Below are 26,508 nucleotides of genomic sequence, written 5' to 3'. Positions count from 1 at the left end.
GGAGTGGACAGGCGCTCGGATAATTGCAGAGCGCACTCAGTATTTTTAGCATATTTGCCACAAGCGGGCGGAGCCAAGGAGGGTGAGATGGAGGGATGCTGAAAAGCAGGTGGCGACCGCTGATGTTTACAGGATGAACTTTAGGGAGGGAGGATGAGGAAGGGAGGAAGCTGGATAGGAGAGTCGTCGTAGTGAGCAGATTTCACCGCGAGGACGGTTTTTATCGGTGTTTGTGATCGCGGAGAGTGCACATTTTCAGCGCCGGCGCTCAGAGGCTGACCGGCTGGGAAAGGCTCCGTCTGTGTCTGTCGTGTCGCCGGAGATTGCAACGATGTGATGCACCCATCTTCGGGGCGACGGCCGAAGCCTTTTGCCTGAAACCTGATATTATGCAGGAGACGAGGCTTTCTGGACGGATTAAAGGGGAACAAAGCACCGGTTTAGAAAACGTTTTGCGACCTGGCAGGTCAGTGCATGCTTGCGCGACGCAATACCGCATTAAATTACAGCCAAATCCACCGGATTTAAGCAGCTGTAATGACTGTTGTTGTGCACCAAAGCAATCAGCAATATCTCTTTTGTCATTTTTGGAGTTTTAACCTTGAACCTGAGCTGTTGGTGTTGACAGTGCGGAGAGGGTTTTATGCCAGCATCCTGCTGATATGCAGGAGAAAGGTCTAGGCCTTCACTGTTTGTTACCAGGTGTGATGAGTCCATGTTAGTGAGCATAATAGTGTCCAGTGGTTGTTTACTACTTTCACACTCCATGATATCACATTCTTTTTCCAAGTAAGCTTTTAGGATCAGGTGCTTAATAATTCATACCCCAGACGTCTGTGCGTTAAGCATTTGTAGGTTGATTGTGTGATGTAGAGTGAAAAAATATTGCTATGAGTAATCAGATTCTCTCAGCCCAGTAACTCTGCCGAAAATAGATCCCCCCGTTAAAGGACTGTGGTGTTTTTCTGTGTTGTATCTCTTCCCTGAAGGGGGAAAATGTCTCATCTGGTGTAAAATCAGTGAGTGCACGAATATGTGTTCATGCGTGCATGCATGCATCTCTGGACCTGTGTAATGACCCTCCCCCCACAGACTGCATCTCTTAAGCTCTTGTCTCAGTGCTATGATCCTCTAATTGAAACCTCTCCCCACTTTTTCATCTATTTTCTCTCCTGTTTTATTCTCCCCTGCTCACCCTGCCCTCTCTTTACCCGCAGCCAACTATGGTTGACCCCTCGGAGGCTGAGGAGCAGAATAAGTGTAAAGGCCCGCAATTCGACACACCAGCTGTGGCCACCGAAGACTCTCGACTGCCAGAAAACACAGATAGCACGACAACAGAGGAAGATGGGGATGCTGGTTTTGAGACGCCACCAACCGGCAGTTCAGAGCCAAGCCCCTGCCACACTGCATCTCCAGCGGCTCCAGAGGTCACCTCTCAGGACTCAGCACCTCAGCAACCACAGACTCAGACTGACAGCAATGTGTCTCCAAAGCTGCACCTGGATCTGTACAACTTTGACTCGCCGGCCGCAGAGGGCAGCCGATACGTTTTAACGAGCCCCCGCTCTCTGGAGGCGTGTGCTCGATGTGGGGTCAAGCCTGTGGAGCTGCTGCCTCGCCCGCTCTCTGACTTTGCCCGTGAGGCTCCTGGCCGCTCAATGCGTGTCGCCACAGGCTTGTTTGAAGTCTTTGAGAGGGACAGGCATGCCAAACTTAGGCAGTGCAGGGAAGAGAGGGAAAGGATTGTTAGGGAGGAAAAACGAAGGATTCTTCAGGCAACGGTCAATAGCAGCAATGCATCTTCTGTGGATAAAATGTCCTCTGGCCTCACCCAGTCTTCTAAGTCTGGGCCAGTGACCTCCAGCTCCACCCTCAACGCTGGAACATCTTCTAGAGCCACAGCATCAGGTCAAGCCTCCAAAACAGGTGCAGCTCTTTTATCCAAAGCACCTGCCTCCACTCTTAGTACCTCCCCTAAATCTTTTCATGCGGGACCAACCACATCCTCAAAATCTGGCTCTACACCCTCTACACCAGTTTCCAAGAGTGGATTTCTAGGATCTGGAAAACATCCTCTGTCCTCATCCCCTGAATTAGTAAAGCCCACACGACCACTTTCATCTGGCCCCCCACCAGTAGTTCGGAAGTCCTCTGGTGGTAAATCTTCAAACACTTTTCCTAGACCAACACCGAAACCCCCTTCCTTCCCCAGAGCCAACTCCACTTTGACTTCATCAGCGTCAAAACCTGCAGTTCAGAGCTCTGGGATACCTCTGAACGGTGTAACAGGAGGACCATTTACACAGCACAACGGACATCTTGGATTTCATTCCAAGGTACGAGGAAAAAGCCATTCACTGGAATCTTTACAGCGAAGGATGGATCCCGTCTGCTCTTCAACCTCCACTACTACGACTACGACTACATGCACCTCGTCAGAGTCGGGCGCTTCTTCTTCTTACAGTTGGGATGGTGCACGAGAACACTGGGCTAGAGTCTCCAGTCCTCGAGCTCGCACTCTGGCCACTTTCAACTCCCTAATGGGCCGCAGCCTCAGCCTCGGCGATCTGAGCCACTCTCCTCAGACGACACAGAAGGTGGAGCGCATAGTAAAGGAGGTGAAGCGCAGAGGGCTGAAAGCTGTGTCTGAGAGAGACCGCAAGATAGCAGCTTTGATGCTTGCCCGATATCAAGAGGAAGACATCATGAGCCAAACCCGCTATGTGGCTCACCTTCAGTGGGATAGTGAGCGCAGGATGGAGGAGCTGCGTCGCGAGCAGGAGGAGCGAGAGAAACAGCGTGCCGTGCTTCAGTGTCAGAGAGTGTGGCAGACACAGGTGTCGCTGCGTCAGCGAAGACTCAGCCAGCAAGAGCGACAATCAGCAGCAGCCAAAATGCGACAGGTCGAGGAGAGCGAGGAGCGATGGAGGGAGCTTGCAGAACAGCAGGAGCGTAACCGCCTGCTAAAGTTACAGCAGGCAGCGCGAGAGGAAAAGCACAAGAAGGCTCTTCAGGAGCAGAACCTGAAGAGCCTGGAGGAAGAGAGGGCTGCCATGCTGGAGCAAGAGAGGCTGCTGCTGAATGAGAAGCTCACCATGGCTGAGCTGAAGAGGCAAGAGAAAGAGCACCAGTCCCAGGAGGAGAGGCGAGGTCTGAACAAAGCAGAGAAGAGACGTCACATCGCCCTGATACAGGAAATCGCCCGTAGAGAGAAAGAGGAGAGGGATGAGGCCAGGAGGTCAGCAGAGGACAAGCTCAGCCGTTCCCTTGAAAACTACGAACAGATAGTCGAACGTCGAGGGAAGGAGCTGAAAGAGAAGGCCAAGCGCGAGGAGAAGCAGATCCAGAAAGCACGCAAGGCAGCAGAGAAGCGCGAGAGGCAACAGCAGCAGCTGCTGGAGGCTCGCGTAAAGGAAGCAGAGAAACGAGCCCAGCAGGCAGCTTTGGTGGCTGAGGAGAGGGCCAAAGAGAAAGCACAGCGGGCAGTCCAGAGCCGACAGGAGAAGGAGAAACTGCAGAAGCTCAACAGGCAGCGCGTGGAGGAGGAGGAGAAGCAGAGGCGTCTGGAGCTGCTGCAGTCCATCGAGAGGAAGCTGGAGAAGAGTGAGCAGATCTTCAAGGAGAAGAAGGCAGTGTTAGAGAGCGCCCGATCTGTGGCTAGAGCCTCTTTTCACGTGCGAGACAAAGTGCGGGAGGAGACCAACATGCGTACCTTTGATAAAATGGCCTTGGAAGCTCAGCTCAAAGCCAGTCTCGATGAGAAATAATCATAGCTTTGTTGTGGACTCCTTACTTCTGGTCATGTGCTTGGGTCCTGCCTTCATTATGGCCTCAGTCACTCAACAGCTTTACCTTTCTACCCATAAGCACCTGCAATGTTATTTTTTCCCTCACATATCTTTACCCATCAGCTGATTTTACTACATTTTTCATAATTTTTATTATCAACACAAACAAAATAATTTTGTATCGTGGATGTAATGAGACTACAAACTAACAGCAACGCCTGTGAAACACATGCAGTGGACTTCATGATAGACATGAGAGTTTTAGGACAGCAGCAAACCCCTTCTCTTTGCCTTCTGCTCCATCGATCTCAGCTACTGGACTGAAAGCTCTGCTGGAATGAAAAGAGTCATTGTTTACCAGGAAGCACAACTCCATGACAACTGCATAGGCTTTTAAGGGAGCACTCATGGAAGAGAAGAATAAGCATAAGAAAAAGAAAAGGCAGATCGCAGATGATCCTGGACCCTCAGAGCAAATGAGAGATCCTTTTGTACATGCACTGTGACACAGCATGAAAATAAAGCCCTGGGCTGAACACTTAACCGCTGACAATGCAGCAGTGGAGGGTCATGTGCACGATACCCGTGCTGATGAAAGCATCGGAGGACACTGACTTCCGCAGCAGGGCCCGTTTCACCGCCCTCTCAAGGTAACAAGAGGGAGGAGAAGCAGTGTGCAGTGCATCAGTGTCAGGACTCTCCTGGTCATGCCGATTACAGTAAAATAGTGATGCACTCTGAAAATGCCCTATCTGGCCACTGATCTGCTCCCACAGCCACCTGGTGACCACGTCAAGGTCAACAGGTACGAGTTTTTATTGCTTCTGCAGCTTATATAATACCTTCTGTTTTGTTGCAAAAAAAACAACAACACTTGGTCACACTGACACTGACTCAACAGCACAGAGGGAAAGAAAGACACACCGACTCGCATGCAAGCCAAGAGCAGGTTTTAAAGGCCTCTGGCTGCACTAATCCTACAATCTCAGATTAAAAAAAGGAGGATGTGCATAGTCTTTGCCCTCAGATGTAGCTGTTGCCATAGTGACATAAGTCAGGATGAAGCAGCAGGAGGTGAATTACTGAGAAGGGAGAGTGCGTGGGAATTTGAGGGGGCTGTCTGTGGGAAACTGGATCTTTTGGCAGCTCATTATTTGTGGGGTGTTACAGGAAAACTACTCAGTTCACTTTGTTATGTGTAAAATCTATGTGAGGCAGTGGGAAATTGCTGCAGCGTTCCCTCTCTTTACTTATTCAGAAGTCGACCTTCACCTGGAGAGTCAGCTGCTCTCCCTGCACGCAACTGCAGCCAGGAAGTAGACTGAACTGAGCAATTCGGGCAGTCACATGTTGGATATCTAAAGCCAGAATAAATATGGCCAGCAGAGGACTAACGGGCTTATGGCTGACTGATCCGCAGTGTTCCAAGCATATAATCATAGGGAGGTGATGTAAGGTCGGAGGATGAGACAGCATATCTGTATGTGCTCATGATGCGATCCAGAAGGTAAAGTCGGCAATCTAAAGTATAGTTACTGTCAAACACAGAGGGTGCTGCAAATCTAGTAATTATTAACAACAGAAATAAATAATAACTCGCCCTGGAAATATAGGAACTTGGTTTACATATTTGCCTAACAAGCCAAAGATCCCCAGTTTGATCCCATAAATCCCTTAGGGGTCGTGCCATGTGGTGCATCTGGTATAAAATAACATCTGCCAATTCAAACATGCAGCAGGCCCTGCTGTGATGACCCCTTTTGGCTAGAAGTAGCTGTTAAAGAGGATATTCATGTTATGGAGATGGTTCATTCCTGTAACACCATTTATCTGTCTGGATGGCGTTTATGTGCTATCATATTTTAAATGGTTTGCCCTTTTCTTGAATATAATGGAACCAGACGGCATTTGCCTTGTGCTGAAAGCACCATAAAAAGCCATTTGAATCAGTGTCTCTTTCCAAAATCACAATACAGTTATTCCGACATTTCCACAACCCTTGTTGTAACCAGTTTCAAGTAGGCACTATTTTATGTTTGCCGAACTACATTCACCAACCCTGTCATTACCCAAATTGTAGTTTGCCTCTAACAGCGAAGAGACGTTCACGCTAATGAGAGGTTCAAAGAATGCAAACATAGCTGACTCCCACCTCAGCTGATCAACTATATGCACACTTTTTTTAGTTAGTGCTGCAGAGCCAGTGCAGTTTTAAGTAGCTAATTGCTTTTTGTGTTGCTTTGAAGCAACACTTGAACATATATATATCAAATATATTTAATGTAACAAGTGAAGATACCATCTTTTTCTATAGACAATTAAATAATCAGTATCTGGTGTGCAAAAGATAAAAATACATGTTTTTTTGTTAAGGTAACACAATGAACTGTCTGAAATGCACATGCATGTTACCAACCAGATTTACTTCGTGATACTGAAAACGCAAACAAAATGTCTTTTAAAAAGGTATTTATTACTTGGACTTTGTAGTACAATGCTTGGGTAGACATTCTTGTTTTAGTACAAGTAATGAGCCTTCCTAAATAAAGCAGGAAATAGTATTTCACCATCAATTATATTCAAATAAAGTGCAATAACAACAGAAAAGGACAAATAATCAACCAGTTGCTTGTTGCTGAAGATGGTTCTTTATGGCTGTGTCTTTGAACTCATGTAAGTCTGCAAAGTGAATGCAGTCTGAACTAAAATGCCCAAATCTTTCATTGTACTCTGGCTTTAGATTTCTTCCTTATACTTATTTTTAACACTAGCCTTCATTAAACTTCTGTTTTACTGAAGACCAAACTGCACTGCCGATACCCACATTCATCGCCGTCTTATTTTTTTTGTGTTTCAGGTCCTGGTGATGAGCGTGAGCTGGTGATGTAACCCACAAGCCTCCCGACAAAACTGTTCCTCCCACACTGAGCTTTATCAAAGTGTAAAAAAAGCCTCTCCTGGTGGAAATACAGTCTTATCAGATCTAATTTTTTAGGTTTTTATTCAGTTTGTACCCGTTAACAGTGCCAACTATTGTTCTGCAGAGAAGAAGAATCTTCCGCCTTTTACCTGCATCAGTGAAACAACGTGTGCAAGGTTCAAAAACAGCTTTATTAGCATCAAGTCGTGTTTAGTCCCGTATGTTTCCTTCTCATCTTCCCCTTACATGTGGGCTTTGTTTCTGTATCACTTCTGGTGTTGAGTTATTTAACATTTGTACATTATCATAAAATGCTTCCTTTGATGAATTACATTGAGTTGCATTATCAAGAAAGGATTTTTTTCAGATGTAGCAATAATGAAATGGTCGTGGATGATATTGAACGCATCTGTCAGTTCATCGTTTCCGTCAGTCCCCTAAACTGAAGGTCTGTGCATACAATCAAAAGTGGAAAAATAAAAACAAACATTTTTCAAGTTGGATTTGCATTGTCTGTGCCATCTGCTTCATTTAGTAAAGAGCTTTTTTCAGGAATACAAAATGGTAAAAGTACTAGCAGTTACACAGATACATCTTTAACACAGATATTCATTGGTAGAAGAATCAGAAAAATGTACTTCAAATATTAACAGTAAGTGTAATTTATATTTTGCATCATTTTTCTTGTCTTTTTATTTTTAAAAAACCTTTTTAATACGGTAAGGTTTTTTAATTACAGGTGGTTCCAAAACTAGTGGTCAGGTCCCTGCAGGGGTTGGAAAAAATCAATCTGACAGGTCCTGAGAAAACTAATGGCGTGGAAAGTCTAAGAAACAAGTTCCTACGTTTTTTGTTTTTTTTTTCTAATTCTGAGCTTTGAACTTTCTCGGTTTAAGACTCAGTTGAAATCAGGTTAGGTCATTGTCCTACCTTTTTTCCCCTCACATGTGCCATACAGACGAAGAACACGTGTGGATTAACAAGGATGCTACCTTACTATAGGGTGCAAGAAGCAGAACACAGGACAACAACACACTCCATGTGGATTCCCCTGAGTATCACCCACAGCTGCTCCCAGATTGGTGCAAACTGCCATGATCAGCAATGACCCAGACTTTGTACTAAGGAGCTGGCGGGGTAAAGACCTTTTAATGTATGTTGTTCATTAAATGTCTTTGTTCTCACATCCACCTCTTAGGGGAAGTGACTGAAGAAAGATTCAGAGCTATAGTGCATTTGTGAAAATTTACCTATTTGACCTACAACTAAAATTAAACAACAGGTTTTCTATAAGAGGCCACAAACCAAAGACAGGGAACCACTGATTGGCAGTAAATCGTTTTAAAAACTCTTGTGTTGTTAGTTTTCAAGCATGAAAAGTAACTAGTTAATATATTGGTTTAAGTTTAGCTTAAGGATACTCACATGTGGCTTTATCAGATCTGAAAGCTTCACGTGGTCATTTTCAGTCAAACGGTTCCAGAAACTGTTGACCATAAGGAACTAAAACTCAGCAGCTATTAGGATGTTTCCACTGCAAGAATTCAGAAAATATGGATATTCACACATTCTCTACGTACTGTTTAAAGAAACTAGTGACCATGAGTGACTATGACTCTTTTCTGACAGCACTATATAGTAAATAAACTGATACAATCAGCACCTATTAAATAGAAATTTCAGACAATAATTAAATAGGGTTATTACTAATGCTTTCTTGAAGGTTATGCTAAAAATAAATAACAGTAAACCCAAAAAGGAGTAGGTAACGTGGCATTCCTAGTTTAGCTTATGTGATTAGTTCCTTCTGGTCAACAAAAGACATAATTTATGTTAATGAAAAAATTTAAAGTTCTACTCTAAAATAAATCCCCACAGCTCTAAACAGCAAAACTCAAGAGCTGCTTTGGAGTCTTGTTTTTCACCTAGGCGCTTTAGGCTCCACAGTCGCTCTTATTTGCCTAATCTTCAGTTTTCCCTGCTGTAGGAATTTAGTTCCCAATTTAACTCCACTAACATTCCTAGATCTGTTGAGTCTAAAAGACAACAAACCCATCAGACCATGAGAGAACAGAAAAAGTGGTCTTATATTTAATCTTTTAAATTTTGACTGATCAACTAAAACTTTGTCATGGTTTCAAATAACACAGCTTTCTGTGCACATTCATTTACAGCGTCTTAATGATGGGTTTGGTAACAGCATCTCTGGGTGACTCTGAGACTGAGGTGAAGCTAAGGACCGTTTCTCTTCTTTTACCTCGCTCTATCTCCTCTCAGACGTCTGTTATGTTTGTGGCGTCCTTGCGAGCCATGATCTTGTACACGCTCTCTCTGAAGCTGCTGTCCGAGGTCAGGCGTCGGGCGGTCTCCCTCAGCTCCTCGATGCTGCCGTCAGCGTTGGCTACAGCGAACGACTTGGAGTGTTTCACTGTAGCGAGACAATGAAATGTGGAGCTCAGTCAATGGAGTGCTCCATTTGGGACAACGACATTTCAGAAATGTATTGCTTTAATCATTTGTCACGAAGACAATGTGTTGCTTTTCTTGATTTTTTTTTAATAAATAGTATTAGGCAGAGATCTGGGGTTTTTGGACTGGTAACTGGGGCTCTGAAAAAAGATTAACTAAACAATTTCTCAGACTCTATGGCAAAACCTAAAATAATTACTATTATTTAACAGTCTGTAACCGTAATACAAGTAGAAACTCAATAAAATGGCATTGGATTTTTGAACACTTTAGAAAGAAAACTTAAACACTCCACAGAGAGAGCCAAATGTACCTGAGAGTAGGGACTTGAGAAGCATGATTCTTTGGTGCTTTATTATGCTATGATGATTATTTCATGATATTACTTACACCAGTGACGCTTCGAAGCTCGCCTCTGGATTCGGCAGCTCTTAATTCTGCGCGCAGCAGCTTTGTGAAGGTATACTGCATTCTTCATTATGGCTGGGAGCTTTGCCTCAATTTCTGCTGCACAGATACACTCCTCAAAGAACCCTGGATACACACAATCAGATGCATTCGTTATAAAGAGGATGCTCTGCCTTCAAACATGTACCCTCAGGCAGGGTCCTGATTTCATGCCTTAGTGGTAGCTTGGAAACTTACAATGACAGGTTAAAATATGGCATTGTGGTAAAAAAATTACAGAATCAGTTCTAGTACATTTATCTAGTAAATTTTTTGTCTACTGGAATATTTAATAAGAAATGATTGAGTCATATTTTCTAGTGAACATACAAAGTCACAGAGGTGTGAGAAGTGCCAAATTAAATCAGTTTCCATGGCAATAAAACGACTATCCCTTGTTCTGCGTGTGCATGATCCACCGCCACAGTCAGATTTCTCCAACAACCGACTTAAGCTCTTTGAATTTTTCAGTGCACTTAATGCATCATATATTGACCAGATAACTACACCCAAACGGATAACAGTGCATGCACTCACTCCTCAGCTGCGTGACGTCGCCCTTCATCTTCTCATCTCTCTCTTTGCTATGCTCCAGTGAGTTCAGGCCTTTCTCCAAGTTCTGCAGAGCCTCTTCAGCCTCTTTTAGCCTCCTCTCCAGCTCCATCCGAGACTCTATCTCTGCCTGGGCAAAAGGGGGAATAGAAAGCCAAGTTTATTTAAGACCTATACTGTAGAGGATTTTTAGTCCATAGTATCCTGATCAGTTGCTGATGTGTTTTTGATGCGAGTTTGAAAATTGAACTTAAACAGAATAAATATTGATTGATGTTAGCTTTTGTCCAAAAACATCTCTGTAAAACTCAATTATGTAGACATCTATAGTGTTAGGCTATTCCACATGTAGGTATTCTGCATCTGAAACTGCTCATCTGCACTTTACAAATAATCAACTTAAGCTGAGGCCTGAGAAACAGGGATGCAGAAGGAGCTGTCTGAGCAGGTAGACTAAGGTGATTAAGCAAAGCAGGCAGAAAACAAATGTAATTTCAAACAGAGAAATTAGACAACAAATGAGAGTGAGAAACCCCGTCAATGCAATGCATACTTTAAAGTCAGGGAGATCAGACTGAGTGTGATGGGCGAGCCAGCTGATTATAGGCAGGATGCAATAGAAACAACTGACAGGATGTCATCATCACTCTTTCTAAGTCTTTAGTGGCGTTAAGGGTGTTTTTATGAGGATTTTACATTCAGAATGTTTTAATTGGCCAACATAAATAAAGGAATGTAATTATTAGAAGACTTTGAAATATTTTGAGATGTCATGACTGTTAAAAAAAAAATTATGATTTATTCCATTTAATTCCACAACACTAATACATGCTAGCTGTACCAGTGTAATTGACTTCCTGCTGTGATTTTGCTGCTATACAGCCACTCAGTAATGTATAATTTGTGAGACAGATGCCTTATATTGTGTCATTTCTTTTAGCAACAGTTATTGAAAAAGTTAGCTTATTTTTCTTATCTTTTTTTATGTGAATATAAATTTACATTTGCACTTTTGTCTTGCATTTGGATGCAATGTAAAAAAAAAAAAAGCATTTGAGTAACTTTTACAGAGTCTGTAGCAGTTGTGATGCAGTTGTTACGAGATGCTACACTGTTGTTATAGGTGTTAAAATATGATATTATGTTTCCAGCAAGCTATGCTGTAGGGTCTGAAGTGTCACACATCAATACATACACAGACTCATCTAAATATCTAAATTCTTTGGAAGTTGTGAGAGAAAAAAAAAGTTCCACTCAAACTACATTTAAAGACTAAAGTCTGCTGGCGGATTAACGCAGTGATCTTTGAAAAGGTGTTTCATTAACATGCAGGCTGAGAGCTGCTGAGTCACACCGTGTTACCTTGAGCTCAGCCTCAGTCTGCTGCTTGTCCACACTGAGCTGAGAGAGCGAATGCTGCAGCGTCCGGGCCTGAGACGAGTAGTACTCCCTCTCCTGCTGCAGGACTACAGCCAGCTCCTCATTCTCCCTGATCCTGAATAAAAGAAACCACACTCAACATTAAAAAGGAAGCACACACAAAACCCGACCAACTTAAAGGAAGGGTTTGGTCTGTGGGTTTTTAAACAACACTGCCTGTATGGTGGATGCATCTGTCAGTTTTCTTACGGTCATGCTGCTCACTGAGCTCTACAGGAGACACATGAATGTACACCTCAGGTCATTTCTGGGAAGATCTGGATTTTTTGTTTAAAGATAATTTATCCATGAGTATTTAGTATCTGCTTAAAATGTATTTACTGAACTAGTTTTTGAGGTTTTGGATCCCAAAGGTTCAAAGTATTCCTTACAGAATAATTATGTTCCATGGTTTATTTCTGTTTTCTATCTGTGGAATTAAATGAATTCCTGAATGTCAAATAAAACTGAGAAAATATATACTTTCATCGTGATACAAGTATGAAAAGGGGCAAACACTGTATAAGTAGACAAGTATAAAAAAGCAAAAATGCATCTACAGTTAGTAGACATTGTTGTGAGATCCATTCATGAGCATGCAGGGTTTAAAATCTCATCAGCAGCATCCTTTATACTACATTTAATGTGATCCAACATATCTAGCGTGATACAACAAGCGAAGCAATGTATGAGAATGTTTTCAGTCTGATTATGTTACATAGTGTTCATGTGACAAAAATACTGCTGTCAGTCCAAATGTTACGTAGGAAAAATGGCTGAGTAAAGGTCAAGCATACGGAAAATGCAATGTTATAGGTTTTAGCATTTTGTAACTGAACATTAGTGCTACACAGTCAATAACAGCTGCCTGTAAAACTTCACTTACGGCCGCCAATCAATCTGCTGGTTCTTTTAGGATCAATACACATTTCCACTAAGAGTTACATCCTGTAATACATTATTATAGAAGTTCCCTGTCAGACTGTTTTTTGTGATATCCTGGTATGATGTATGATTCATCAGTCAAAGAATATCAAAACAGAACATGGTCTTATTTGATGTACCCTCTAAAAAGAATCAGAGAAATAAAAATCCTAAAATATTCCTTGCTGACTCCAACAATGCTCTGCCAGTAATCGTTTGCTCTTGAGGTTACACCCACTTATCCTCAGCCTGATCTTTCTCCTTCAGCAGGATCTTCATTTGCTCCTCAATGTGATGCAGGTCCTGCAGCAGGTCACCGTCCTCAGACTCCATGCAGCTTTTTTCTGAGCTCTCCACCTCCGCCTCCTTCTCCTGCTCCTTTACTCCCAGCAGCTGCAGCGTTCGCTGTTTCTCCTGGGACAGCTCCTGATGAAAAATGAAAAACAGGAGAGATACAGATTTTGCTTACTTAAAAAAAAAAAAAGTTGATTTGTCACATATACATTTTTTAAAATCCCCTATTTAATACTTCATATAAGCCAAGTGAGAATCTTTTCATTGAAATCAACTTTGTTTATTGTGTCCAACATACTGTTTTAAACCTGCCTGAAGTTATTTTAGCACTAAGTACAACAACAACAAAAACATAACAAGCAGCTGGATAGCGTGGTAGTGAGACTACACGCCTTTGGAGCGGTAGTCGCAAGTTCGAGTCCTGGCTGAGGATAACTGTATCCAGTTAGGGTCCATTCGGGAGAAGGGTCTCATGGCCTGCTCTCCCAGTTACATGAGGTACAACACACATGCTACGGCCAGGACATCAGGGGGGTATCATCATCATCCCCGCCTGACCAACACTTGAGGAGGTTGTGGTTTTAAAGTAGTTAGTTCAGTTCAGAGTAAAGTAGCTAGTAGTAGAGGTGATGTGTAGAGCTGGGGAGTGGCCCCTGTGACCTGACCCCCGGATAAGCTAGAAGGTGGATTAGGTGGTCTGAAATCATGTAGTGTGTCGTCGATTCCTGTATGATACAGGAATAGGTTTTCAATTAAATACCTCGAGGGATTTTTGCAGTGTGACCGTCAAGCTGCTCAGCTCTTCTTTTTCACGCTCGACACCTTTCAGGGACTGAGCTGTGCCATCCAGGTCGCTGCAGTTCAGCACAAACAAACGTGGAAGTAAAACAAAACAGACAAAGAGATGGGGATAAAACCGTATTTAACCTGCGTTAAATCAGCACCACTACAATGATTGAGCATGGAGAATTAAGTTGAACGTATCAAGGCTGAGTGTGTACAGTTTGATCTGCTCCTGCTCCGCCTTTAGCTCCACGACCACTTCTTCAAACTTCTGTTTCTCCTCCTCCAGGATCTGGTTCAGACGCTCCAGCTCCTGCATGAACAAACAAACTGCATAACTATTAAAACATAACACATCAATGATCTCATGATGAAGGTGACTACTACATCTGCATCTTTCATTTTATCATCTCCATATAAAACTTAAATGATTTGTTTATTTACAAATCAATACTAATCTCTTAATCCTTGAAAGTTCACCTCTCTCTGAGCTCGTTGATGACTAAGCTCCTCAGTCTCTTCCATCAGTTTATCTGGAAGAAGAAATAAATATATTGCTAATACCCTGCCTTCACTTGTAAGACCTTTGAAAGGTAAATTTATTCAGATGACCTTTCTCCTGCTTACCCAGGTATTCTTGCTTCTCTTTGGCCAGCTGCAAGCCCTGAGCCTCCAGACTTTCAATCATCGCTTCCCCCAGCTGTGCATTTTTCCATGTGCTGTTGGGAAGATGCAGTGATTTGAGAAAATCAAAGCACTATTAGCAAAATTAAAACATTCAAATGCTTTTAAAAAGCTGCAGCAGACAAAGGAAGCATGTTTTTAACAGCAGAAGAAATGTGTCTCAAAAATAATCATTCTGAATGAAGTAAATGAATTACTCACACTTTCCCTGACTCATGGAGCATCTCCATCCACTGGACCTGCTCCTCCTGAGACTCAGCAGCCAGCACTATGGTGCCCTGGGGGCCAGACACACTGTGTTTTACATGTTAGCAGCTAATAAATGATCGTTTCATGCTGTAAAATGAATTTTGGCTGGGGCGGTGCTGGTAGTGTGTCTCTCTACAGCTCCAGTCAGTTAACTATGTGCAAGTTGTTTGACATGTTTATTTTTGTAGAAATTTGTTGTTGCGTGTTGTCTGTGTGCAGCTTTTTCTCCACACGCAGCTTCACAGATGACAAGTTTTAGACTTACATGACATTAGTTTGTTAACCACTTGGGTGCAGTAGAAAAAAAACTGTAACCACAACATTAATAATTAACATCTACCTTATTTTAGAGTACTTCATCCTGGCATACGGATTTCTAGCTTAGTTTTTGGTGTCCACCAGCTTATTTTAAATTTGATTTAAACTTGCAATCATTTATAATGTAATGGGAAAAGATTTTTGTTCTTACAGAGAAATCTTCAAGGTTGATGATGATGGCAAAGGGCATCCCCAAGTCTTCATTTGCTGACACCACACATCCTCCCAGAGGAATGACTCCCTAAGTCAGGAAAAGGTTTTGTTTTTTTGGTCATTTGAGTTCATTTGATCTTTCAAAACTAAACTAAAATATCAGAAAACAAGCACATCTCTAACTTTTGCTCAATTTTGTTATTGTTACCAGAGATACTGCAGCTGCTCACCTTGGGGTGAATGTTGAAGTACCTGTTGGTCTCAAAGTTTCTCTTCTCACTTTCTGCATAGTAGAGCAAGAAGCTGTCTTTGATGATGAAGAATCTTTGTACCAAGGAAACAATGAAAGCAAGACTGAGTGAGTCCTGTGGGGCTAAAAGGAACCAACGTCTGGCATCGCTCTAAGTTTTAGTCACTCGATTGACTGAATATAAAAATGTTTTTGCTGATAACCCATTAACACTTTTCTCTGCTCGTTTCTCTTTATGCAAGTTTTTCAGTCTTATTGCACACACGTCTTTTGTAATATCTTTACTTTCTCATTACTGAATCCATGCTATGTTAACACACTCAGCCTAGGGACTCAATTTTCTTTTACTGCTGCTGCACTAAATAATTTTGTGGTTTTGAAAAAGTTTCTGTTTAAACAACTGTTGAGTTGCTTTGGGTTAAATAGCAGTGACGAGTACAGTTATTTTGTGTATGAGCTGCTGTTTTCTGTCCATTTTATTTTTTGGAGCATTAAGAAGAATATTCATATTTTTCCTAAGTCCACCGGTCCAATCATCAGTCTGTTCATCACACCAATCATAACACAGAGAAATGTGTGGCAAGAGTGGAATCATTTTTTTTTATGTATTAAAATGTAAAATTAAGTTTAGAGTGTTGTGAGAGCACATGTTTTATTATTACAGACATACTATAAGTATAATCTGGATGAATATAATATATAATAAACCATTTTAAACCAGTTTTTGTTATATAACATAATCCCATTTATCGATCTGTTAATCAGAGTACTGCAAACAGGTCTACACACTGGAATGATAAAGCCTTCTTAAAATAAGGATGTTTGTTTCAAAGAGTCATTACATTAAATCTGACACATATAAAAAGAGACACAAGAAAATTAGTTCATTTACAGTTCTGTGCAAAAGTCTTGAGCCTGCCTTTATATTTTGTTAGGAAAATGGGAAATAGGTACAATTATTTATTGAAAAATGTGCAAACACACATGTAAATAGAGTCTATAGAGCAAAAACAGAGTTTGTGCAATTCTAACAAGTTTGAAATTAACATGAAAAATATTTGGTATGATTTATCACTCCAAAAGACCTGTTTCGACTTATTTTCAGTCTAGTTTTTATTTAATTTGGCACGCACCAGCATTTTCTCTTTGTTTTCCTTCCTTAAAAATGGCTTCTTGACAACCGCTCTACCACTGAGACCATTTCAGTAAACAGTAGATGGATCAACTGCACGGCTAGAAGCATCTCTCAGGTACCATGTCAGGTCTTTGCTGGATTTTCTTCCCTATTAAGGATGTGACTGTCAGACAGTACAGATAAAGCTTTAGGCCTACCACGTCCTCTTTTGTCCTCAATTTGTCCAGTTTCCTCACAGGACATGCTGCACACCATCTAAACAACTTTTCAGGTAGCGGCACTTTGTTGTTGTAAAAATAGTTCTTTGCCAGATTGTTTGTCATGTGTAAACTCAGCATTAGTTCATCATTCAATGTTTGAATGATTCATAGGTCAGTGTGAACACACAGCATTTCATCACAATACAGAAAAACACTGAAAGACCTTCAGAAAGCCTTGTAGTCTCATTCCTTGGAAACAAAATATAAAGAAATGAATAATAACTCAAGGCTTTTGCACAATACTGCACTAGTTTAGGGAGTGGCTTTGTGAGTTTGGGTGGGACTCATAACGGAAATGACTGACTAAGAGATATATTTATTTTAGAAATTAATCAAAACTAGTGAATAAATTGTTAACATTTAGTTTCTAGTATGAATACATCCTACTTTTCCAACACTAGAAGATGTTCCTGTCTTTAGAAAAATCTCCTACAACACATCCAAATGTGTAATACTCGTCCTGACTTTCATTAAACTATTTAATTTTCACCCCAAAAGCAGCTGTGGAATATGCTGGACTATTAACACTTAAGGCTGATAAGTCTTTTACATACATTTCATCCCACTGGTTGGGAGATTTATATTAAACAGCTGGTAACGACAATAAAACCTACTAAACCAAATTTAGCACAGAAATCCAAAGAAGCACTTACTGAAAATTTTAGCGACCTTTATGACACAAGCAGCTGGGATAGGTTACAAATGGTGTGCTGCAAATGGACTCTCTGGATCCACCATATATTGTCGTTTTAACTGTTATGTAAACTAAGAGCATTACCATGACTCAAGATATCAATCCAGGCATTTTGACCAAATTTAAACTGCTCTCAGGATATACTGAAAATGCGGGTGTGGATAAATATTTCCTGTTATTATATAAAGCAATCCTCTAATACAAAACATGTCAAAGTACAGTTTACAAAATCCTATTGCTCTCTTCTGGGATTAAAAATAAAGAAGTTTAATCAATAAGCATTCATAAAAGATAATAAATAAAACAATTATTGTCAATTTATAGGGAAAAATTACTCCAGATATTTTACCTACAATTTGTAATGCAAATTAAAAAGTTTCATTTTTTCTCAGTATGCAAGAATTTTTATTTTGCAGCTGTAACAGCCAATAAATGAGTTCTAAATACAACACAGCTAATTCAAACTTTTAGTTCAGACTTTGATACAGGAGAGAAAATTCTAACCACTTCCTAAACATGATTGTTTTGTCGCTGTCAAGGGGCAGCCTGCAAACTAAAGAAAAAGCTGAGGCATCAAGAGAATTGATCACATTTAGCTGTAGGATCGAAACAAAACAACAACTTAGTCACACCTCACCCTTACCTGCGCGACCACTTGGCTGATGGCCGACCGAACGGCCTCTTCCAGAGCACGCCATGCAGCTGCACTTTGGTGCTGATGTCCAGCAATTCAGAGTCTGACTGCTCCATTGATGACCAGGGCGAAAACCGAGAGTTCCTGGATGAAGACGAGAACATCCTCTGTGGCTTCCCTCGCCCTGGGAGGTGGGACAAAAACGATCAATAAAATAAAAATAAATAAACAAAGCACAATGCAATCACTCAATAACAATTAGTCCAGCAACACCCGATAAACACACACATACACGCACGCATACACACATAGAGGTGCTGCAGGCACAGCTTCAATACAAAGCAGGAAAAGCAGAAAACAAATCCCAATAACTCAGCAGGGCGGAACGATGCAGCTGCCAATACGCTCATCAGCTGGAGGCAGACTGACTGCACAGCGATGATGAAAACAGGATGGGGGGGGGGGGGGGGGGGATACTGGAAGGCAATGGGGGAGGGAGAGAAGCTTTAGGAATGAGTTGCTAAATCTGAAGCCAGTCGATATATTCCAGCCAGTAAAAGCTGTTATTCAGATTACAGTATTTGCAGAGAGGAGCAGTTTCCAGTTATTGGCAGGTATGAACTCTCCAGTCTCTCCATCAGTCCATCCTGCACCCTAGCAGTGAGTTAGGAGGAAAGCCATGGTTCCACAACTTTCTATTAAAGAGGATGAAGAGTCAGAACAGTTGTTGTATAGCTTTAGTGTCACGGGTATCAGATTCATTTACAGAACATGTGTCCGAGTGGATGGACGGAAGATTATAAAGATACCGATAGTTCAGCCTTGAAATCCAGGACAGATAAATGCTGTGTAACTGTAAGGCAACAGTTGCAGTCTGAACCTCTGTGATTTTATTCAGACTCTAAAGTCAAAGTCAAAACATGTTACTGACCCATTATGTTTGTAAGTTAAATGATCAGACATCATCACCAATTAAAAAAACTTTAATTTAGTCATCATAAAACACGCTCCTTTACAACTGATTTTTACAATCAAAGTATGGAAATAAGGCAGACCCCTTTAGGAATGATAGGAAAAGAAGAGAAAACAGATTCACACCGACCTCCACCGAAATTAACTATACAACTATCAGCCTGATATCCCCACCCCCCTTGATTGAGATAATCAGCCCCAATATGAGCCTTTATCTTTAATCATGAAATGCATTTAGATCATTTTAAATCTGAAGGGGATGTGCCTTCAGCCAATTAAACCCCAGTATTTTGGCTGGAAAAGATGATGAAGCCTCGAGTTGAAATATTAATTTAAAATTATTTTTTTTTAAATTTATACTTTTGAAACTGATGGGATCATGTGTGAACAAACTACATTCTGAATAAGAAGTTATAAAGAGATATCTTGCAGCCAACTCTAGTCTCCAAACTTTAAAGAGGCTATTTAACCATCATAAAGCTTTTTTCCCTGCAATGTTAATTAAATTGAATCAAGCCACAAACCAGACCCCACATTAAGTTTTAAGGTTTTCTGTAAGGGATGAAAAAAAAGCTGTAGATTGCCGTAGTAACTCAAGTTACAGAGATATAATGGTACATAATGAGGCTGCCTACTAGTGTGCCAAGTTGTCAAGCATCACAGTGGAGGGGGACGGTTCCCAGTTCCCTTTAGTACGCACAAACAGTTTCTCAGAAAAAAAACAAAAGAGTCATGCAGCTTCTGGTCTGCATGCAATTTCACCCCACCTTCTGTCACAGTCACTCAAAAAACAAAACAAACAAAATAAAGCCTAAAACAACACGCCGTGCTTCTTCTCATACAAGTTAGAATTAATTCACAGGTTGTGTGTAAAAGCCTTAAATTTATACATAAATCAAAGACCCCTCAAGTCAGTCTGTAGCTTGTTGAGTTGGTACTGCGAAGACGAGTTCGTCGATGTCCAAAAGTTCAACATAGAAAAAAAAGAAACTGTAATTGAGAGTAAGCAGTTCTGTCTCACACAGGAAATCCCCATGATTGTGGAGGGAAGAAGTTGCTTTGTACAGTATACATACATATACAAACACGCGAGCTCTGCTGTGAGCAGGCACAGTGATACAGAGGATATCCAAAATCAGCCTACTTACATTTTAATGGTGCTGGAGCAGAGAAGTAACTGAGGCAGAGCAGCATTTGGGACCCTCTAACTTTCAGATCTTGGTGCGTGAATAACATAACGAGCACCTTTATGATCAAGACAAACCCTCTGTACACATTTCAGACTTGGTTGCACTGCTGGCAAAGAAGTGACCTGGCCTCAATTTCACCTTTTTGGTGATTATTGCTGTAAGTATAATTACTTAATAGAGAGTTAACCCAAATAAAATTCTCCTCAAACAATCTTTAACAGGTCTGTTCTCCTGTGCCCAAAAAAGTTTTACCCAATGAATGCCCTCGAGCAAGACAAATCCCTCCACCACCTGAAAACACTCTACAACACAGACTTATCCCAAGTTTAAATATAAACTAAAGACATTTTAAAGAAAAGTGACAGTTGATGTTCAGATGGGAGGCTAGTTGTGTTTGTCGTTATGCAGGATTTAAAGGAAACTGTGTCGCATAAACAAAGAGCTTGTTACAAATGATTTCTCTAGCGGTGCCGGACACTCCACTTGCTAGACAAACTCACTAGCCACGGAAAAACTGTTACAAGCATCTTGCTGGTTAATCTGTCTGACCTACTGTGAAAACATGACCTCTGGCAAGAAGAAAACATCTTGTACAAGCCAGTGTTGTTTGGGGGCCATCCTCTTCAGAGATCTGTTTCAGGCTTGCTAATATGGCACTTAATCAGATCCAATCCATCAGTATTGTTGCTAATTTATCTACACTCTATACAATTATTTTTAAAAAAGTGAGTTTCACTGCTTTTGAGATATCACAAGTTTAATCAAGACTAAATCTCACTGTGCAACTGCCATCTAGTAAAAGGTCTCTAATGAAATCAGGGCTATTTTTCGACTTGGACGAGCACTATAACGCAACACTGAAAAATCCACAGTGACCTAAATGAACTCATCTAAAAGATCCACCTCTGGCATCTTGGAAAAAATGATTTCTGGTGGAATTAATGCATACATACAGTAGATGCATTATACTTTGTTGTCAGTGTCATTAGATAAAATGTCATCATGTGCACTGGTTGTCACTGGAGCAACTCTGATTTTCACTCGTTCCCTGCTTCGAGTTCATTTTCAAGTCATAAGAAGTCCCTGCACAAGATCCATTAACAGACACCAAGCAATAAGACATCTGAATCCACCGTGATTGAAGTCTTTGTTTCAGCTTCTTCCTCCTGTACACCCATCTAAAATCCATCATGAGCTGTGGGTCTAATGATGGTGACCGATGGACAGCACCAGCGGAATGAGGCAACCCAGCACCAGAGCTACCACCTCCACCTTGCTCAGTCCCTTCCCTCCGTTTCCTCCCGCGGGAGCGTGGCTGTGACCGCCGCCCCCCACCTCAGGCAGAACGTGGACCGTTGCCACGTAGAGGAAAGTGCCAGCAGAGAAAAGCATGGCGACACCTGTGGCGTTGACGTCTGACAGTGCTTCTTTGCTGCTCTAAGAGGGGAAGAGACAAGAACAGTGTAAAGCTTAAAGTTCTCCTTTTCTAGTGACTCCAGTGTTGATGAAATAATGTCTTTGTAGTATTTGGGCAGTAGTGTAAAAATCACAATACAGACTAGTAAGATGACAGCTGGATATCTAGATCCTCAAAGTACTGTATTGTACCAAACAGTTAACACTGAAAACTAAACATCTAGCAAAATGAAAACAGATCAGTGCAAAAATATAATAATTACCTGACTGAGACCTAAAAATGTGAGCATGGCGAGGACTGGCGCTGCCAGGGCAAAGACCAAGAGATGTTTGCGGATACGATTTCTCTCGAGACCGGCATGCATTAGGAAGGATACAAGACCAAATGCTGCTGGCGCCTACAATCAACAAAACAGAAGAGTTTATATAGCAATTTACTGCAGCAAACAACAATCAATTCTTTTACCAGTTAATTTGTAAATTAATGCTGAAAAAAAACCCTCTGTGTATTATAAACTCAGTAGCTGTACTTAAATTTAATTCATTTGCAGGCCTGCAAAAATTAAAGACACCCTTACTGCTTCCTTAGGATTTATGGAGGAGTAGTAATTGATCATCATTAAGTGTAAGCACCTCTATAAATGCAGCTGTTTTGTCAGTTTGCTCCTCTGCAGCGATCAGCAGCAGAAGCAACTGTTTGTCTAGGAAGGGTTGTAGGTCCATTTTTATACAACAACAAGCAAACATATCCATCATTCTTGAGTGACAATGATTATTCACAAGAGGAAAACATTCAAGATATCAGACAATCTTCCTAGACATAGACAACACAGCAAATTCATCTCAGGGTCAGACTGTACAGTGCCCAGATAGATTGCAAAAAACAAACAAACCAAGAGCTACATCTCAGACTCTACAGCCCTCAGTCACAATTTTAAATGTTAAACACAGAACCTATACTGAATGAGTATAGGTTCTGTGGAAGGGTTGCTAACAGAAGGAATCTTCTCTTTAAAAAGAACATGGCAGCCTTGCTTAAGTTACCAAAATTGGATCCGATCAACCCACAAGACTTCTGGAACAATGTCCTTTAGATAGACAAGACTAAAGTGGAGATGTCTGGCCATAATGCACAGCGCCACATTGTTTTGGAGAAAATCAAACACAGCATATCAAGAAAAAAACAGATCATACAAACAATGAAGAAGGGTGGTGGAGAAGTTATGATTTGGACTTGTTTTGGAGCCACAGGACCTGGACACCTTGCAGTCATTGGTAAACAAATCGAAGTATTCAAGAGTCAAATGTAAGGCCATCTGTCTGACAACTAAAGCTTGGAAGACACTGGAAAATGCAACAGAATGACTGAAAAAAAAGAATCAAAGTGTTGCAAAGTCCAGACCTCAACATGGAAAATATCCGGCAAATCTATGAGAGACTAATAAAGTCACACAGAAAATAATTACTGAAGTTATCACATCTAAAGATAGTTCTACAAGCTACTGAATCACTGGGCTTGTTAGTTTTTCACAGGCCTGATCAAACTTTATTTTTAAGATGCCAGTATACGTATACACACAAACAAACAAAAAAAAAAATCAACCACTGACTGCATTATATATGATGTATATTTACCTTATGCAGCATGATAGCTACAAAGACAATGAGCTGAACGCTGGTCTGAGAGGTTGAGGCAGCAGCACCCAATGCAACACCATCAGCTGCAGGCAAAAAAAAAAACAGAAAGGTACAGTAACTACTGGAACACTTAAAAGCAATGATTCGTCATTAAAACAGCAATAAAATCTGGATTAAACTACTGTAATAAAAAGAAACTAATACTGTTTGAACTGAAAAGTAACATTTGTGTATACATTTTCCAAATTAAAACAATTTAAAGCTTAATTAAATTCATAGTATTCTGAAGTAACACAAACTCAGGTACAGAATAAAATTACATCTTTTTCATGAGTTCCACCAAATGTAAATACATATTTAATATTTATGATTAAATATTAATATAATTAATTAATATTAAATATTATTTAATATTAAATATTATTTAATATTTATTTTGTGTACAGTAGCATTATCAGACAATATTAAATCAGACCTACCTGCAGCATGGACCACAAGCCCCAGGGTGGTGGTGATTTTGGAGGAAGCAACTCTTGCTGCCTCTGGATCTAAACCAACCAACCAAAAATAAATAAATAAATAAATAAACACACATACACAACTCAAACAGTTTGTGGCAAGGAAACAAATCAATAATCTTGATGGACCACTATGTCCACACCGAGTTAAACAGCACCACAACATTGGCAGACTTTGAAGAGTATTATCAGCTTAAATAAAGATCTCTAAAATTGTTCAGTGCAGAGTGTGGGTGCATCTGGGAAAACAGAATTAGCAGTTGAGCCATTTGGATGTGTTTTGGGTTTAATTCAATCTTATTTTTCGAGGAGAATAAGATGAGAAGAGACTAATGACGAAGCTGCTTTTGCTGCTTTTCCCTAACCAACTCTGGCTAAGGCTATTTGAATGCTTACCTTCAGTGTTGTGAACATGAGAACTACCTATCTGGTCCACCAGTAGCATAAAGACAAAGCCTAGAACCAGAGACACTCCAATGTAGGCATGGAGCTGCTCTTGATTGTGCTCATGCTTCCCACTAGCACTAAGAGCTGCCTCTGCTTCACCCTTTCCCTCGGAAGCTTCTGCAACTGCAGACTGGCCGTGACTGTGGTGTCCACCTGCTGAAAGAGAAAAATCAGCAGAAAAATGGTCTGATAAAGACACAAATACGTTAATGCATCAGAACCAAAGAAATGTAAAATTAAAATTCCATCACACAGCACAGAGACCATCATAAATACTGCTATAAATACTGATATGGAAATGACAATAAGTCAGAAATTGGCAGAAACTGATTTCATGATGTTGCACTTTACTTTCCTCTGTTTAAATAAAATTCATACTGTTACAATGTACACAAGCACATATCATTGGTCTACATGCTCTCTACTTAATTTTCCTCTGGTATATTTCAGTTTAAGCCTGTTGCAAGCATGAAGGAATCCAGCGCTGTCACAAACATCTAAAGACTATTTTAGATTTTGCATTATAAAGTGCATAAAATAAGAAGCAGACAGGAAATGAGGAAAGAACAGACACTCAGGAAAGATGCACCCCTGAAAGTTACAATTACTCAGTACTTTCAGTAGAATGACTAATCAATTATGTAACATATAATTATCTGTAAAAAGGTTCAATCAACTGTTTAATCTACATTGCTGTTAAATGTACATAAAAGAAATTAACAAGTTGATTCAACATGATGGAAAACCTGAATATCTTTGGATTTTGTATTGTCAGTCAAACAAAACAAACAGTACGAGTATGTCACCTTGTACAGTTTATTCAAGTAACAGATAAAATAAATAAATACATTTCATCAGCAACACAAAACAATTATTAGCTCAAGGTCTTCTAACAAGATTTTTTTTTTCTTAACTTACAGGAAGCAGCCAAAATTGTGTGTGGCGGGGGCAAAACAATTTGCTTCTCATTTGAAATTGTGATCACTTTTGGAAGTATTTAAACAACTTGTTTTGTCTGACTACCAACCCAAGAAAGATTACATTTACATTACACATCAAAGAGAAAAGCAGCAAAACAACACAAAGGGAAAACTTGGTGTCCTTTCTTGATAATTAACCGGCTAACTAATTTAATCTATCTACAATTAGGAGAGACGTTTATCACTTATTTATGTTTATTTGACTATTTCACCATGGCAGCCTCTGAAACACACTGTACATTAGAAATAAACCAATATGACAGTGGATGCCCTGAGCTTTGCAACTCATCCATGTATTTCTTAGCTTAAGGAACACGTATTTTTAAGAGCTGTAGCACATCCCGGCTGATTGTGAAAGGCATTATTACTAGTTTTCTGAGCCATAGACTAAAATAACCGAATGAGCTTATCTTCAAACGTGCACAATCCAAAGATATTGCAGTCCGTAAAAAATCACGACTATTACATTGTCTTACAGTTATTGATACAGTAGTTAATTCTTAATTGTCTGTCCATTCATGATCTGAGCAAACCTTCCATCTCCCCCAAGGAACCCTACCTTCAAGGATTTCTTCGTAAAGTGCATGGACCCCTTCTGGGATGATCACGGCAAGTGCAGTCCCACAGAGCAGCCCTGCTCCCAGCACAGTGATCAGCTTCAACTTCTCCTAAACAAAGTCAGAGACCCAGACCTTAAGCACAGTAGCTTCTTATTGTTTGAAAGTTCAGTCCATTTTATGATAGCTTGGTAGCTAAAGTTAGCTACATGCATATGTATGTCACAAACCTACCTCTGAGAAGTTAACCGCTAAAGGTATCGTCCCGGCCACATAACATCCCACCAGCATCGCAAGGGACAGCAGGCTGATCGAGCTAAAATCGTCCATGACTGCACTTTTCTCTTCGGCTAACCTACTGCTAAGCTATACCATCAAATCCAACCTCCACCTGCGCTTTTAGCACGGACCTTTGCTCGTGACGGTAAAGTTCAAGAACATTAGTTTTTTTGGTGGTTAATTCAATACACGTCACGACCCACTTTCGGTACCAACCCGGTCTGGTGCTAAACATCCACTTTATAACTGGTCAGTGTGTCGCTCACTGGCCTCGGTAACGCAGTCAAAGCTAAGCTAACTAGCGTCAGTATGTATATGCCTTTCGATATTAATGAAAAAGAAACCCGGAAACAGTAACCGTCCAGTGCAAACAACTGATACTTCGCATATTTTCTGTCAAGTCCAGTTGTCAGAATAATATTGCAACTTCCCGATTCGGTTAGCGTCAACACACCGGCTAACTGAACATCTTCTTGTTTGGAGCTGATCAAAGTGCTTCCGGGTCAGAGTTTAGGCGACCTGCCACGTATCCGCG

The 26,508-nt window shown here is 40.8% G+C and overlaps 3 protein-coding genes across 11 annotated transcripts in view; 1 reads left to right on the top strand and 2 right to left on the bottom strand.

The window, feature by feature from the left end:
- The window catches only part of ccdc177 (coiled-coil domain containing 177), a 173,403-nt gene extending 166,191 nt beyond the window's left edge, over nt 1–7,212 (top strand). For 6 of the 7 annotated variants that reach the window (XM_076877653.1, XM_076877655.1, XM_076877657.1 and 3 more), the window contains 2 exons: nt 1,218–4,596; nt 6,649–7,212. In XM_076877653.1, coding sequence (XP_076733768.1) covers nt 1,218–3,770 — 2,553 coding nt within the window. In that variant the 3' untranslated portion in view covers nt 3,771–4,596; nt 6,649–7,212. Of the gene's footprint in view, nt 1–6; nt 467–1,217; nt 4,597–6,648 lie in introns of those variants that run through there. The other variant, XM_004539979.3, reaches the window with a different exon arrangement.
- On the bottom strand, nt 6,246–18,384 carry plekhd1 (pleckstrin homology domain containing, family D (with coiled-coil domains) member 1). 2 transcript variants are annotated; one of them, XM_004539981.3, is made up of 14 exons: nt 18,285–18,384; nt 17,986–18,160; nt 15,234–15,327; nt 15,002–15,091; nt 14,485–14,561; nt 14,227–14,318; nt 14,080–14,132; nt 13,818–13,912; nt 13,577–13,670; nt 12,761–12,948; nt 11,542–11,674; nt 10,165–10,309; nt 9,571–9,714; nt 6,246–9,139 (listed from the first exon to the last, which is right to left on the bottom strand). In XM_004539981.3, the coding sequence occupies exons 2-14, from the start codon at nt 18,138–18,140 to the stop codon at nt 8,985–8,987; spliced, it is 1,515 nt and encodes a 504-aa protein (XP_004540038.3). In that variant the 5' UTR covers nt 18,141–18,160; nt 18,285–18,384; the 3' UTR covers nt 6,246–8,984. The 2 variants fall into 2 exon arrangements, with proteins under 2 accessions (XP_004540038.3, XP_024662061.2); XM_024806293.2 differs by having other exon boundaries at nt 17,986–18,356.
- Nucleotides 18,385–18,943: 559 nt separating this feature from the next.
- slc39a9 (solute carrier family 39 member 9) lies at nt 18,944–26,472 on the bottom strand. Of its 2 annotated transcripts, none has more exons than XM_004539978.3 (7): nt 25,929–26,472; nt 25,697–25,805; nt 24,107–24,310; nt 23,672–23,740; nt 23,190–23,275; nt 21,818–21,952; nt 18,944–21,575 (listed from the first exon to the last, which is right to left on the bottom strand). In XM_004539978.3, the coding sequence occupies exons 1-7, from the start codon at nt 26,022–26,024 to the stop codon at nt 21,342–21,344; spliced, it is 933 nt and encodes a 310-aa protein (XP_004540035.1). In that variant the 5' UTR covers nt 26,025–26,472; the 3' UTR covers nt 18,944–21,341. The 2 variants fall into 2 exon arrangements, with proteins under 2 accessions (XP_004540035.1, XP_004540034.1); XM_004539977.3 differs by having other exon boundaries at nt 24,107–24,313; nt 25,929–26,470.
- Between the last annotated feature and the right edge of the window lie 36 nt (nt 26,473–26,508).

The sequence above is a fragment of the Maylandia zebra genome, linkage group LG19, assembly GCF_041146795.1.
Source record: "Maylandia zebra isolate NMK-2024a linkage group LG19, Mzebra_GT3a, whole genome shotgun sequence".
NCBI classification, from domain to species: domain Eukaryota; kingdom Metazoa; phylum Chordata; class Actinopteri; order Cichliformes; family Cichlidae; genus Maylandia; species Maylandia zebra.
This window is presented reverse-complemented; position numbering and strand designations above follow the sequence as displayed.

What these genes read in the sequence shown, in the direction of transcription:
- slc39a9 (XM_004539977.3), bottom strand. Translation starts at nt 26,024, where the DNA reads ATGGACGATTTTAGCTCGATCAGCCTGCTGTCCCTTGCGATGCTGGTG. An exon ending in TAGCGGTTAACTTCTCAGAG is followed by an intron (nt 25,806 to 25,928) that starts GTAGGTTTGTGA and finishes GACTTTGTTTAG; the next exon opens with GAGAAGTTGAAGCTGATCAC. An exon ending in TCATGTTCACAACACTGAAG is followed by an intron (nt 23,741 to 24,106) that starts GTAAGCATTCAA and finishes TGGTTGGTTTAG; the next exon opens with ATCCAGAGGCAGCAAGAGTT.
- plekhd1 (XM_004539981.3), bottom strand. Translation starts at nt 18,140, where the DNA reads ATGTTCTCGTCTTCATCCAGGAACTCTCGGTTTTCGCCCTGGTCATCA. An exon ending in TCAGCCAAGTGGTCGCGCAG is followed by an intron (nt 15,328 to 17,985) that starts GTAAGGGTGAGG and finishes CTTGGTACAAAG; the next exon opens with ATTCTTCATCATCAAAGACA. An exon ending in ACTTCAACATTCACCCCAAG is followed by an intron (nt 15,092 to 15,233) that starts GTGAGCAGCTGC and finishes TTCCTGACTTAG; the next exon opens with GGAGTCATTCCTCTGGGAGG.